General features: G+C 41.3%; 1 protein-coding gene across 2 annotated transcripts in view; it reads left to right on the forward strand.

Moving 5' to 3' along the window:
• RASGRP1 (RAS guanyl releasing protein 1) overlaps positions 1–12805 on the forward strand; it is a 78830-nt gene that overhangs the window by 39949 nt on the left and 26076 nt on the right. For both annotated transcript variants that reach the window (XM_081226855.1, XM_081226856.1), the window contains exons 4-6: positions 7135–7197; positions 8142–8273; positions 10596–10749. In XM_081226855.1, coding sequence (XP_081082981.1) covers positions 7135–7197; positions 8142–8273; positions 10596–10749 — 349 coding nt within the window. The remainder of the gene's footprint in view (positions 1–7134; positions 7198–8141; positions 8274–10595; positions 10750–12805) is intronic.

Raw genomic sequence — 12805 nt, forward strand, 5'->3', positions numbered from 1 at the left:
GACACCCCCTGCCTCTCCAGACTCCCTCCAGGGCCCCGGGAACTGCACCTTCCCGGCTCTCCCTCCTCCTGGGCTGCCCTCCTCCACCTCTCCATCTAGCCTCTTCTTTGCGTACCCCCTCGAGATGGGGATAACATCCTGGTTTCTTCTCACTGCACTTCCCCTGGGTGAGTTCCCACCAGGATTTCCACCACCATTCCTCTGAGGTCTTTCAAGTCCATATTTCTCTAACCCAAACCTTTTTTTTTTTTTTTTTTTTTTTAACGTTTGGACCACTTAGTCCTGCAGACACTGCAATCTTAATATGCTTAAGACTTAACTCATTAACTCACCACCTCAGCTACTACTACTATGCGTTCTGCTTTGACACCTGTATTTTCAGTTTCAGTTCATGGAATTGCTGCCCATCTGATGGTCTTAAAGCAGCAACTTCAAAGCACTCACAGTCCTCCCTGCCTTTCACCTCCTACAGAGTCTGTCACCCAATCTCAGGGTTCCTGCGTCAGAAGTGACTCTTTTCTCTTCTCTCCATTCCCATGCCTCTGCCTTCGTGTGGGCCCTCACAGTCTCTCTCCCCAGCCTCCGTCCCATCCTGGGCTTCTCATCTGCACAGCCACCCTCTCCCTCGTTTATCCACCTCCGCAGTTACTTTCCTGAGAAGCGAATCAGGCAGGCCATGCTCCAGAGCCTCTGCAAATAGAGGGTAACGGCAGATCCTCGGTTGCCAGGAAATGGCCCTCCACAGGCTGCCCAGTGTGCCCCTCCTGCTCTATCCTGAGCTCTCTCAGAAACCCTTTCCCCTCCACAGTGAGCGTCTCAACATACCAGACTGGAGTGGCTCCCTTTACCTGTCAGTTAAAGAAGCTCGGATGGCTTCCTTTTGTCTCCTGTTTTTCCATTGTTAGAGAGAGAAAAAAAATTTAACAACATGCTTTGAATAGTTCAGATGCCTGAGAAGTACAGCCAGAACTGTCCTGGTACTTCATGGCCACAGCACTGCCTATGACGATGTGGAGCCTGAAGCTTCCAGCAAACAATGACGATTACCCCAGGTCAGCAGATGCCTGAGCCCCTGATGACTGGCCTGCGTGTGCTGCTGTTTGCTTCATCTCCTCACGTGAGAAAGCAGTGCCTGCCTTGCTCGAGGCTGCCTCCGCTGTGGCACAAGGGCTCTGCGACCTTGGGAGGCTCTGCCCTCCTGGATGGCATCTGGCACTGTGCACTGGGGAACGGACATGTGAAGAGAAGGGTAGGGAGCAAACAGAAGGAAGATAAACTCCACGATGAAAGGCACCATGTTGATTCTTATGTCCACCCAGTTGTTTTAAAAGAAAAGTGGGGTTTTTTGTGTGTGTGCGCCTTCCTCATTAATAAGGAAGAAGTTAAAAATTTCAACAACTAGATCAGATAATAAAAATATAGACTCTAAGACGTATTTATCTAGAATGTACCTTATGCTTGAATCTCTTTGCACCAAAGGGATGCATTTTCTTACCCATGTGGTATAAAGAAATGTAAAGTCGTGTCATTCTCACTCCTCCCTTTTATGTCCAAAGGCAGGCATTGGAACCATTCACTTCATGAAATTTGCCAGTTGCCTGGGCTTATTTTTTGGATTGATTACCTTTGTTCTTGTTGTGTGTGTGTGTGGTTTTGTGTTTTGTGTTTCTGTTCGATTTTGGTGCTCTCAGGGACAGATTTTATAACAGTAAATCTATCAAAATTTTGGTTTTTTAAGTTAAAGTCAGTTTATGAAACGTACAAATTTCACAGCCATAGTTTTTCTTTAGGGGTTCAAGTTTAGCTTGCAAATCTTACTGTTCTTCTTATAAGTCTAGAATGTCCCACCAAGCACTTTTAAGGAACCTTGAAAAATGTTTGGTTAATTGGAATAATGGTTTTAAACTATAATTATGAATTTTATTTCTTCTTCCAGTTTTATTGAGATATAACCGACATAAAATACTGTGTAAGTTTAAGGTTTGAAGCGTGATTCATGGTAAGTTTTGTGAACATCTATCATCTCATATAGATACAAAAATAAAGAAATTTAAATTTCTTTTCTTGTGATGAGAACTTAGAATTCTCCCTCTTAGCAACTTTCATGTATAACGTCAAGCAGTGTTAATTATATTTTTATCATGTTGTACATTACACCCCTAGTACTTATTGATCTTATAAGTTTGTATCTTTTGACTGCCTTCATACAATCCCCCTTTTTCCCATCCCCTGTCTCTGGTAACCACAAATCTGATCTATTTTTCTATGTTTGTTGTTTCTTTGTCCATTTTTGAAGTATAATTGACCTACAACACTATGTTAGTTTCTGTTACATAACAGTGATTTGATATGTCTATACATGTCAAACTGGTCACCACAATAAGTCTAGTTACGGATATGTCACCCTACAAAGATATTACACAGTTATTAACTGTATTCCCCATATGGTGCATTTCTTACCCATGTCTCATTTATTTTGCAAATGGAAGTTTGTACCTCTTAATCTTCCTCACTTACTTCTTTCTTCCCCCTACTTCCCTCCCCTCTGGCAAACACCTGTTTGTTCTCTATACCTATAACTCTGTTTTGTTTTGTTTGTGCATTTGTTTTTTTACATTCCACATATAAATAAAATCATACAGTATTTGTCTTTCTCTGTCTGACTTATTTCACTTAGCATGTACCCTCTGGGTCTATCCATGTTGTCTCAAATGGCAAGATTTCATTCTTTTTTATGGCTGAGTAATATTCCTGTGTGTATGTGTGTGTGTGTGTGTGTGTGTATGTACCACATCTTCTTTATACTTTCGTCTCTTGATGGACACTTAGGTTGCTTCCACATCTTAGCTATTGTGAATAATGCTGCATTGACACATGGCTGCATATATCTCTTCTAATTAGTGTTTTTGTTTTCTTCAGATACATACACAGGAGTGAAAATTCTGGACCATATGGTAGTTCTATTTTTAATTTTTTGAGGAACCTCCATACTGCTTTCCATAGTGGCTGCACCAATTTATGTTCCCAGCAACAGTGTGCAAGGGTTCTGTTTTCTCCACATCTTCACCAACACTTGCCATTTGTTGTCTTTTTGATAACAGCCATTCTAACAAGTGTGAGGTGATATCTCGTTGTGGTTTTAATTTGCATTTTCCTGATGATTAGTAATGTTGAGCATCTTCTCATGTGGCTTTTGGCCATTTGTCTTCCTTGGGGAAAATGTATATGCAGATCCTCTGCCAGTTTTTTTAATCAGGTTAGTTTTCTTGATGTTGAGTTGTATGAGTTCTTTGTATGTTTTGGATATTAACCCCTTATTGGATATATCATCTGCAAATATCTTCACCATTTAGTAGGTGGCCTTTTCATTTTGTTGGTGGTTTCTTTTCCTTCACTGTGCAAAAGCTTTAGTTTGATATAGTCCCATTTGTTTTTTTTTAATAAATTTATTTATTTATTTATTTTTGGCTGTGCACAGGCTTTCTCTAGTTGCGGCAAGCAGGGGCTACTCTTCATTGCGGTGTGCGGGCTTCTTATTACAGTGGCTTCTCTTGTTGCGGAGCATGGGCTCTAGGTGCGCAGACTTCAGTAGTTGTGGTATGCGGACTCAGTAGTTGTGGCTCATGGGCTCTAGAGTGCAGGCTCAGTAGTTGTGGCGCACAGGCTTAGTTGCTCTGCAGCATGTGGGATCTCCCCAGCCCAGGGCTTGAACCTGTGACCCTGCACTGGCGGACGAATTCTTAACCACTGTGCCATCAGGGAGGCTCTAGTCCCATTTGTTTATTTTCGCTTTTGTTTCCCTTGCCTGCGGAGACATATCCAAAAACAGTGTTATGAAGACTGATGTCAAAGATCATATACCTATGTTTTCTTCTATAAGTTTTGTGATTTCAGGTCTTACATTTAAGTTCATAATCAGTTTTGAATTCATTTTTGTGCATAGTGTCCAGTTTGCATAGTGTCCAGCATAGTCCAGTTTGATTCTTTTGCATGTAACTGTCCAGTTTCCACAATACCGTTTATTTAAGAGACTGTCTTTTCTCCATTGTATATTCTTGCCTCCTTTGTTTTAGATTAATTAACCATAAGTTTGTGGGTTAATTTCTGGGCTCTTTATTCTGTTCCATTGATCTACTTGTTTGTTTTTGTGCCGGTACCATACAGTTTTGATGACTGTAGCTTTGTAGTATAGTCTGAAGTCTGGGAGTGTGATACCTCCAGCTCTGTTCTTCTTTCTCAAGATTGTTTTGCTATTTGGGGACTTTTCTTTCCATAGAATTTTAGAATTATTTGTTTTAGTTCTGTGAAAAATGCCATTGATGTTCTGATAGGATTGCATTGAATCTGTAGGTTGCCTTGGGTAGTATGGTCATTTTAACAATATTCTTCTAATCCATGAATATGGTATATCTTTCCATCTGTTCTGTCATCTTCAAATTTTTTCATCAGTGTCTTAAAGTTTTCTGACTGTGGGTCTTTTACTTACATAGTTGGATTTATTCCTGGATATTCTATCCTTTTCAGTGTGATTTAAATGGGATTGTTTTCTTAATTTCTCTTCCTGATAGTTCCTTGTTAGTATATAGAAATGCAACAGATTTTTATATATTAATTTTGTACTCTGCAACTTTACTGAATTTTGATGAACTCTGGTAGTATTTTGGTGGTATATTTAGGATTTTCTATGTATAGTATCATGTCATCTTCAAACAGTAACAGTTTTACTTCTTCCTTTCCAATTTGGATTCATTTCTTTTTCTTGTCTGGTTGCTCTGGCTAGGAATAAAAGTGGTGAGAGTGGGCATCCTTGTCTTGTTCCTGATCGTAGAAGAAATTCTTTCAGTTTTCACCATTGAGTATGATGTTAGCTGTGCGCTTATAATATATGGCCTTTACTATGTTGAGGTATGTTCCCTCTATACATCTTCATGGAAAGTTTGTTTTAATCATAAATTGTTGAATTTTCTCAAATCCTTTTTCTGTATCTATTGAGATGATCATATGGTTTTTATTCTTTATTTATATATTATATTCTTCAATTTGTCAATGAGGTATATCCCACTGACTGATTTGTGGATATTGAACTACCCTTGCATTCATTGGATAAATTCCACTTGATCATGGTGTATAATTCTTTTAATATATTGTTGTATTTGGTTTGCTAATATTTTGTTGAGAATTTTTGAATCTATGTTCATCATATTTTTATCACTGATATTAGCCTGTAATTTTCTTTTTTTGTGATATCTTTGACTGGTTTTAGTATCAGGGTGATGCTGGCCTCGTAGAATGAGTTAGGAAGTGTTCCTTCTTCTGCAGTTTTTTAGAATAGTTTGATAGGTGTTTACTCTTCTAAATGTTTGGTAAAATTCACCTGTGAAGCCATCTGGTCCTGGACTTTTGTTTGCTGTGAGTTTTTTTTTTTTAATTACTGATTCAATTTCGTTATTGGTAACTGATCTGCTCATATCTTCTATTTCTTCCCAGCTCAGTCTTGGAAGATTGTACATGTCTAGGAAATTGTACCTTTCTTCTAGGTTGTCCATTTTATTGGCATGTAACTGGTTGTAGTCATCTCTTACATTCTTTTGTATTTCTGTGGTATTGATTGTAACTTTTTTATTTCTGATTTTATTGATTTGGGCCCTCTCCTGTTTTTTTTTCTTGAAGAGTCTTAACTGTTTAGATCTGAAGTGCATCTCTTGTAGGCAGCATACATATGGATCTTGGTTTTGTATCCGTTCAGCCACTCCATGTCTTTTGATTGAAGCATTTCATCCATTTACATTTAAAGTAATTATTGATAGGTATGTACTTGTAATTTTAAATCTTATATTTTAGATTTTTTAAATACTTCAGAGGCTTTTCTGAATTTTAAATAGTTTTTATAACTTCAGTAAATTAAAATTATAAGCAGTAAAGCTAACATTACCTTAGATGTTCCAAAGCTATGCATAAACTTAGTAAGATTTGAATTTAAAATCACAAGTGTAAAGCCCTTAATTGTATATTCCAGATTGAAGTTTCAAGACTCTCATTCTAATATGCTCTTAAACATTACAGGTATATAAGATTTAAAAGGCATAGATCCCTTCCTAATAAAAAAATCAGTAATATGATTTGGACTGTTTTTTACTTTGCTATATTTAAGTCTGAGTTTTCCAAGGGTTAAAATATGCATAGCTACTGAAAGAAGACTGCACAGCCCCAGTTAATTGAGACATCTGCTGGCTGCTCAGTGGATTCCTCTCAGGGGCCCTGCTGAAATTCATGGAGCCCTGGATTGTGGTTAATTTGATATGGTTTTTAGAGGAGAAAGAGGGCAGTGTCTTGCGGGGCACACAGCTCACATAGCCTGATTCCTCAGTATGTTGATGGAAGAGGGTAGGACCACCCAGGTTCCTCACTGGATTGGATTTTGCATTTCTATGACCTTTACAGTAAACACTTATTCTTTCCATATGTCTTTAGAGATGCGTGAACTTGGTGGAACTTTGCTCTTCTTTCTTGTTCTTAGAATGGCATCATTCTCGTGGAATATTCCAAATGATATTGATCCTTAGTGTGCTCTCCAGTTGTATTTGGATCATTCACATGGCTTTTTCTGACTTGCTATTACAACCTGTAAGATCAATCTACTGACATTTTCTAGGCATATATTATCATTTTCCTATTATTGCCTTGATTATCATTACAATATATCTGAATATTCCTTCCCTTTCTTCTAATTCAGTGCACAGATTTTTTGTCAGTTGCTGAAAAGATAAGAACAAGCTCTTCTTTTTAGCTTGTCTCCAGCATACTCCTAGTCTTGGACATGGGCAGAGGTCACTTGCCCCTTCTTTACTTCTTACAGGTCACCTGTGCGGGGGCATTGCTGTGCTGTTGACTTCCTACTTCTGTGGCCTTCTTCTATAAGCGACTTCAGCATGGGCTAAAGTCACCATCTTTGCCCTTCATAAGCATACAGCTGCACAGATTGAGTTGGTTTTATCCTATGGCTAGGGAGAGAAGAAACATTAAAAGAAACTATTTGCGAGGCTGGAGGAGGGTAGTTTTAGCAATACTTCCAAAGATGAAAAGTTGTTTGGTTTCTATAACAGAGGCTTCCATTTCCCTTAACCACAGCCATACCTATAAGGATGCCTTGGCAAAGAATTCACCAGGGCTTTGCCTGAAGATCTGCTATTTTGTAAGGTAACATTTCTGCATGTATTGGGGACTTTGTGGAGTGGGGTGAAATGAAAGAGCCAGAAACTCTAGCTCTTTCCTTGTCCTCCCTGCCTTTCCCTTCCTGACCATCTGTACAACACCTCTGGACAGACCAGAAAGGGCAATTGTTAGTACTGGAAATTCCTCAAAGAGCATAGTCAGTTTTTTCTGATGTGCCTGAGCTTAATATTTTATACCAATGTTTTTGTCAACCGTACAGCATTTTGGTATCAAGTGACATAAGGGAAAGGTTATTTTGTTTGTTTTTATTCCCAAGTATAAAAGTAATGTAGCTCATGTTAGAGCACTTTGAAAATATGGAGAAGAATATAACTATAGTAATAATCACTTATATCCAACTACCTATTTTGGTATATTTCCCTTGTCTCTTTCCAAGTAGGTTTTTTTAACATAGTAGAGATCAAAATACATACAAAGTTTTGTATCCTATACTTTTCACTTAACTTTAAATCATAGGAATCTTCTCTAGTCATTAAAAACTTTTTGTAAACATTATTTTTAATGGCCATATAATATCCTGAGGTATAACAAAGTGTAATTTACAGATGCATTGTCCAATCTTTGGACGTTTGGTTTGTCTGCCATTGTTTTATTTATCATTCTCTCTGATACACATGGCTGTGCCTAAATCTTTGCAGTGGTTTCTTTCATTATGATTCACCTCATCATAGCATAGCATTTAATATGTGGAGCGCAGAGGATTGTCAGTGGGTGGTTTTCTTCTCTTCCCCCCACCCCCACTCCAGCTCCTTATATTCTGTATAGAGAATATAGATTCTATATTCCCAGGAATATAGAACAAACCAGCCCCTGTCTTTTTCTGACTCCTTTTTGCGGGAAGAACCCACCACAGTGTGAGTCCTTGGCTTCAGTTTTGGCTTTTGTGTTTTTTAAATCCCACCGTGTAGGTATTGGATAACAGAATTCTGGATCATGTTTAAAATGGATGCCAGCTTGGCAAGCACTATGGAAGAGTTTCAGGAACTGGTGAAAGCTAACGGCGAGGAGCTGCACTGCCGCCTGATTGACACAACTCAAATGTGAGTGTTGTGGTTTTGACGCCTTTTTCGAAACCACCTCCCTCCTGTAATACAGCCCAGGCCGCTCAGCAAGGCTCTGCGTCCCGCTATGACGTCTGCTCTACCCACCCCAAGAAGCCCTCAGGCAGGTTCAGATGGCCTCATGAAAGAGAAAAGCTTGACATGTAGCATCAAAGCAGAGAAGCCCCCTGGTGATAACGCTGTACGTGACTCATATCTAAGAGTAGGAAAAAAGAAGCCTCAGTGAAAAATCAGGTAGCCAGATATTGACTAAAATTTATATAAATTCCAAGAAACTGAAAGTGTGGTGACTAAATTGGTGCCTCTTCAGCAGCTAATGCCTGGAGGGCCCCTGCACTTATAAATGGGGAAGGGACTGCTGGAAAATGGATCGAGCAAAGGGTTTATAACATATTCGGTAGGCCAGAAAGTTCTACAAGAGACACTTAGACCTATGCAGAGATGGAAAGGATCTCAGGAATACTACATATTATTCCTTGGATTTCTTATTTATGAGATGGTCCCACTCTGGAAAAATGAATGCCTGTCCTAATCTGGGGAGAGGAGAGTACACTCATCATATGCTAAGGTTTTCACAATGTGGCCCCTTTGTTTTAGAATAATACAGATCCCTAGGACATAGAATTCTAGGACTGAAACATATTTTCAAGATGATTTTATCCAACGTCCTGGGAAACTGAGGCTCAGCAAGGCTTGCTTGTCTGGAGTCACACAGCTAGCTGAGTTAATGGCAGAGCAGAATCTGGACTGTGAGAGCCCTCAGTGCTCTGTGCCGTGGCCGTGTGGAAATGATTTCCAAATCACATGTCAGAGTCCCAGTTAAATCTACATAGCAGGTTGGACTCTGTACTTCTTTGCTTAGAATTATAATAACTTGAGAGGTAAAAGAAGGTTTTGCAGTAACAGTGTCTTCGTTTTTTAAATGCAGCACACAGGGCCCAGGGCAGTTCTCAAACCCTGATTTCCTTATCCCAATACTCCCCTAGCTGACCTTCCCCTACCAATATTTTCCATGGTATATTCTTTAGGAATTAGTCAGTGGGATATTGCCTGACCAGTTATACTTGAGAAATAGAGAGTTGAACTTCCTTTTTGCAATGCATCTCAGAGTCTGTAATATGCTCTTTGGCTAAGGGGGCTGCAGAATTTGTAGCATTTCCCAAACTCATTTGACCACAGAACCCTTCTGTCAAGAGACAAGGTTCTCAGGAATACAGGTTTGGGAAACACAGATCTGCAACCTGCTACCTTTCTCTTTGCTTCCTTAGTGTAGGAAATTGAAACTGAATAAGAAACACATGGATTGATTACAAGAAAATGTGGGGGGCGGCTAACCCTAGGGTTAGCTAGGCTTCCTTGGTCATTTCAGTGGCTGAGGCCATTTGAGGAAAATGCCACAAGTCTGCCCAGAGTGACCACCTGTTCCTACACATGATTCCCCAGCATGGCATCTCCTCTCTGTGGTTCTCTGTGCTTTTCTGGCATGAAAACTGCCCCACTACCTTGAGATCTCCAACCACAGAGAGTCCCCATCACCCTCATGAGATGAGATGAGACACACAGAGGCATGGAGAGAGCAGACCTGCCAGGGCTACACAGAGGAGCCAGGACACTGTGAACAACGCCCGAGACTCTGTCCTTCCCACAGACTTAAGACAAATGCATTTTACCCAGTTCCCATGGCACGTTCAGAAGGCTCAAGGAAAACCATCAAAGCTTCCTAGTCTCCCCCATAGGAAAAACTGATGTGGGGAAACTGTTAATGCATTGCTTTGACCAAGGAAAGTTAGGTAATGGTGCTTTGCTTAGTCTTGTGGGAAGCGTTGATGGATTTATTTGCATGCTAACACATATATATGGAATTTAAGAAAAAAAATGTCATGAAGAGCCTAGGGGTAAGACAGGAATAAAGAAACAGACCTACTAGAGAATGGACTTGAGGATATGGGGAGGGGGAAGGGTAAGCTGTGACAAAGTGAGAAAGAGGCATGGACATATATACACTACCAAACGTAAAATAGATAGCTAGTGGGAAGCAGCCGCATGGCACAGGGAGATCAGCTCGGTGCTTTGTGACCACCTAGAGGGGTGGGATAGGGAGGGTGGGAGGGAGGGAGACACGAGAGGGAAGAGAGATGGGAACATATGTATATGTATAACTGATTCACTTTGTTATAAAGCAGAAACTAGCACACCATTGTAAAGCAATTATACTCCAGTAAAGATGTAAAAAAAAAAAAAAAAGCAATTTTGATTTATTCTTTTTCCCTGTCTTCTCCCTTTCATTTTCACCCACAAAAGCAATGCCCGTGACTGGTCCAGGAAACTGACTCAAAGGATAAAATCGAACACCAGCAAGAAACGGAAAGTCTCCCTGCTCTTTGACCATCTGGAACCAGAAGAGCTCTCCGAGCACCTTACCTACCTGGAGTTCAAGTCCTTCCGGAGGATATCTGTATGTACCCAAGGGGCCGGAGAAAAGCTTCCCTGGGATATCTCTGAAAATAAGCAGAGGAATTCAATAGGCCATCCACCTCCTAACCCTAGAGGCCCCCTCAGCGCTGGTAGGCTTTCTCATCAGACTCTGTGTAGTTGGGGAAATCAGGACACGCTGCCTTATTTTGTTGCTCCTGCTCTGCTGCACGCTCCCATCCTCCAAGCCCACCTCCCCCAGCCCACCACTCGCTCAAGTGGCAATACTGTGGGCACACATGGTACCCTGCACACGTGAGTGTACACACAGCATGCATGCACATACACACACATTTTTTACTTCTGATAATCATTAGGCTTCCAGAAGTTTTTTTTTTTAATTTTCCTCCAAAAAAATGAGGCTAAGTCCTGTAAGAGGACTTGAATTCATTCTAGAATAGGCTTTGGATGGCTGTGGGAAATCTCAAAATAAATCAGATGCTACTGGTCTAGCCCAGAATTTACCTAAACCCTTGAGGTGGTGCTGACATGGCCCAGCAGTCACCCCTGATTCTAGAGAGAAACTGTGCTGACCCAAACCTTGCTCACTGAAACTCCATATGTGATACCAGAGAACACCGGTCCATACAAGAGAACCTGCCAACAGACCACCACTGGCCGATACGATTTCCTGAGAAATGACTCCACTCAGCCCCCACCGCTATGCAAAGATACAGTTTTGAGCTTTGCTCTAAAAGTAGAGACTACCGAGTTGCTGGATGCATTTCTTAGATGCACCTGTTCCCTGCTGAGGTGATGGAGGCCCAGGGGTGGCTTGGACCAGGTCACATAGTTTATTAGAGTCAGAGCTGAGACCAGGATCACAAGCCTCTCTCTCAGTCACTCAGCACCAATTTATTGAGGCTGCTTGTGTTTGAAAGGAGAGCTGCAAACCAGGTTACAGGGGTTATTATAGCTTTTCTCCCATAACGTTGACAGCTTCCCTGTTTTCACACAGCTATTTTGCCAATCAGCCAGGAACCTCCCCGCCCCCTCCAGCCCAATTTGGAAATACGTCTCCAAGCATTCATCTGCACGGGGACCTCCAGTCTCCTCACTGGCTCCCCTCAGACAGAACCACAGGCCCCAGTTGGAACGCTCCCCCTGGGGGATTTCCATTGGGCGGTGCCTCTCCTGTCACGGGGGAAGGACACTGAAAAGAGCCATTTATCACAATGGAAATCTGAGCTGTACTGGGGCCCAGTTGGTAGGACTGCTGTGTCAGGCCTGTGGGATGTCTGCTCCCTGCCAGGGCTCAGATCAGTGGAGGTGGAAGGGAAGAGTCTGCAGAACAAGTCCTCTGCGCCAGTGCTCCCCCAGTGTCGGTGCAGGGTTCTAGCTGCAAATGAAGACATCAGCTTGAACCTTCATTTCTTTTTTTTTTTTTTTTTTTTTTTTAATTTTTTTTATTTTTTTTGCAGTATGTGGGCCTCTCACTGTTGTGGCCTCTCCCGTTGCGGAGCACAGGCTCCGGACGCGCAGGCCCAGCGGCCATGGCTCAAGGGCCCAGCCGCTCCGCGGCATGTGGGATCTTTCCGGACCGGGGCACGAACCCGTGTCCCCTGCATCGGCAGGCGGACTCTCAACCACTGCGCCACAGGGGAAGCCCAAACCTTCATTTCTTTTGAATGTCACAGTTGCCTCGTAGAAGAAGACTTTTGGGGGATCTTTTTGTTTTACCTACACAGTTCTAAACAGTTTTCCCCACGTGGGGTGGGAGGGAAATTTATCTCTGCTATGAATTGAGTGACATTTGGTATTTTCTGCTTATTATTATAATACTTTGGAAGGAGGAAGAATTATACTGAGATGATTCTTTTAAAAAACAAGTGGATTCAATATGTTACATTTAGAATGGGAGGGGTATATAAATGTATTCACTGGAATGAATCAGGGGAACTTTTTCTTAGAACCAGTAAGATTTGTGCTGTATATGTCTCTCTTAAGGAGTAGGTTTGGTGTACTCATATTTTTCCACCCATCAGCAAACACCGCACAGAAAAATGGGGCTCAGTTAATTTGCATTCATTTTATTCAGG

This window comes from Mesoplodon bidens (assembly GCF_964165515.1).
Source record: "Mesoplodon bidens genome assembly, chromosome: 3".
NCBI lineage: Eukaryota > Metazoa > Chordata > Mammalia > Artiodactyla > Ziphiidae > Mesoplodon > Mesoplodon bidens.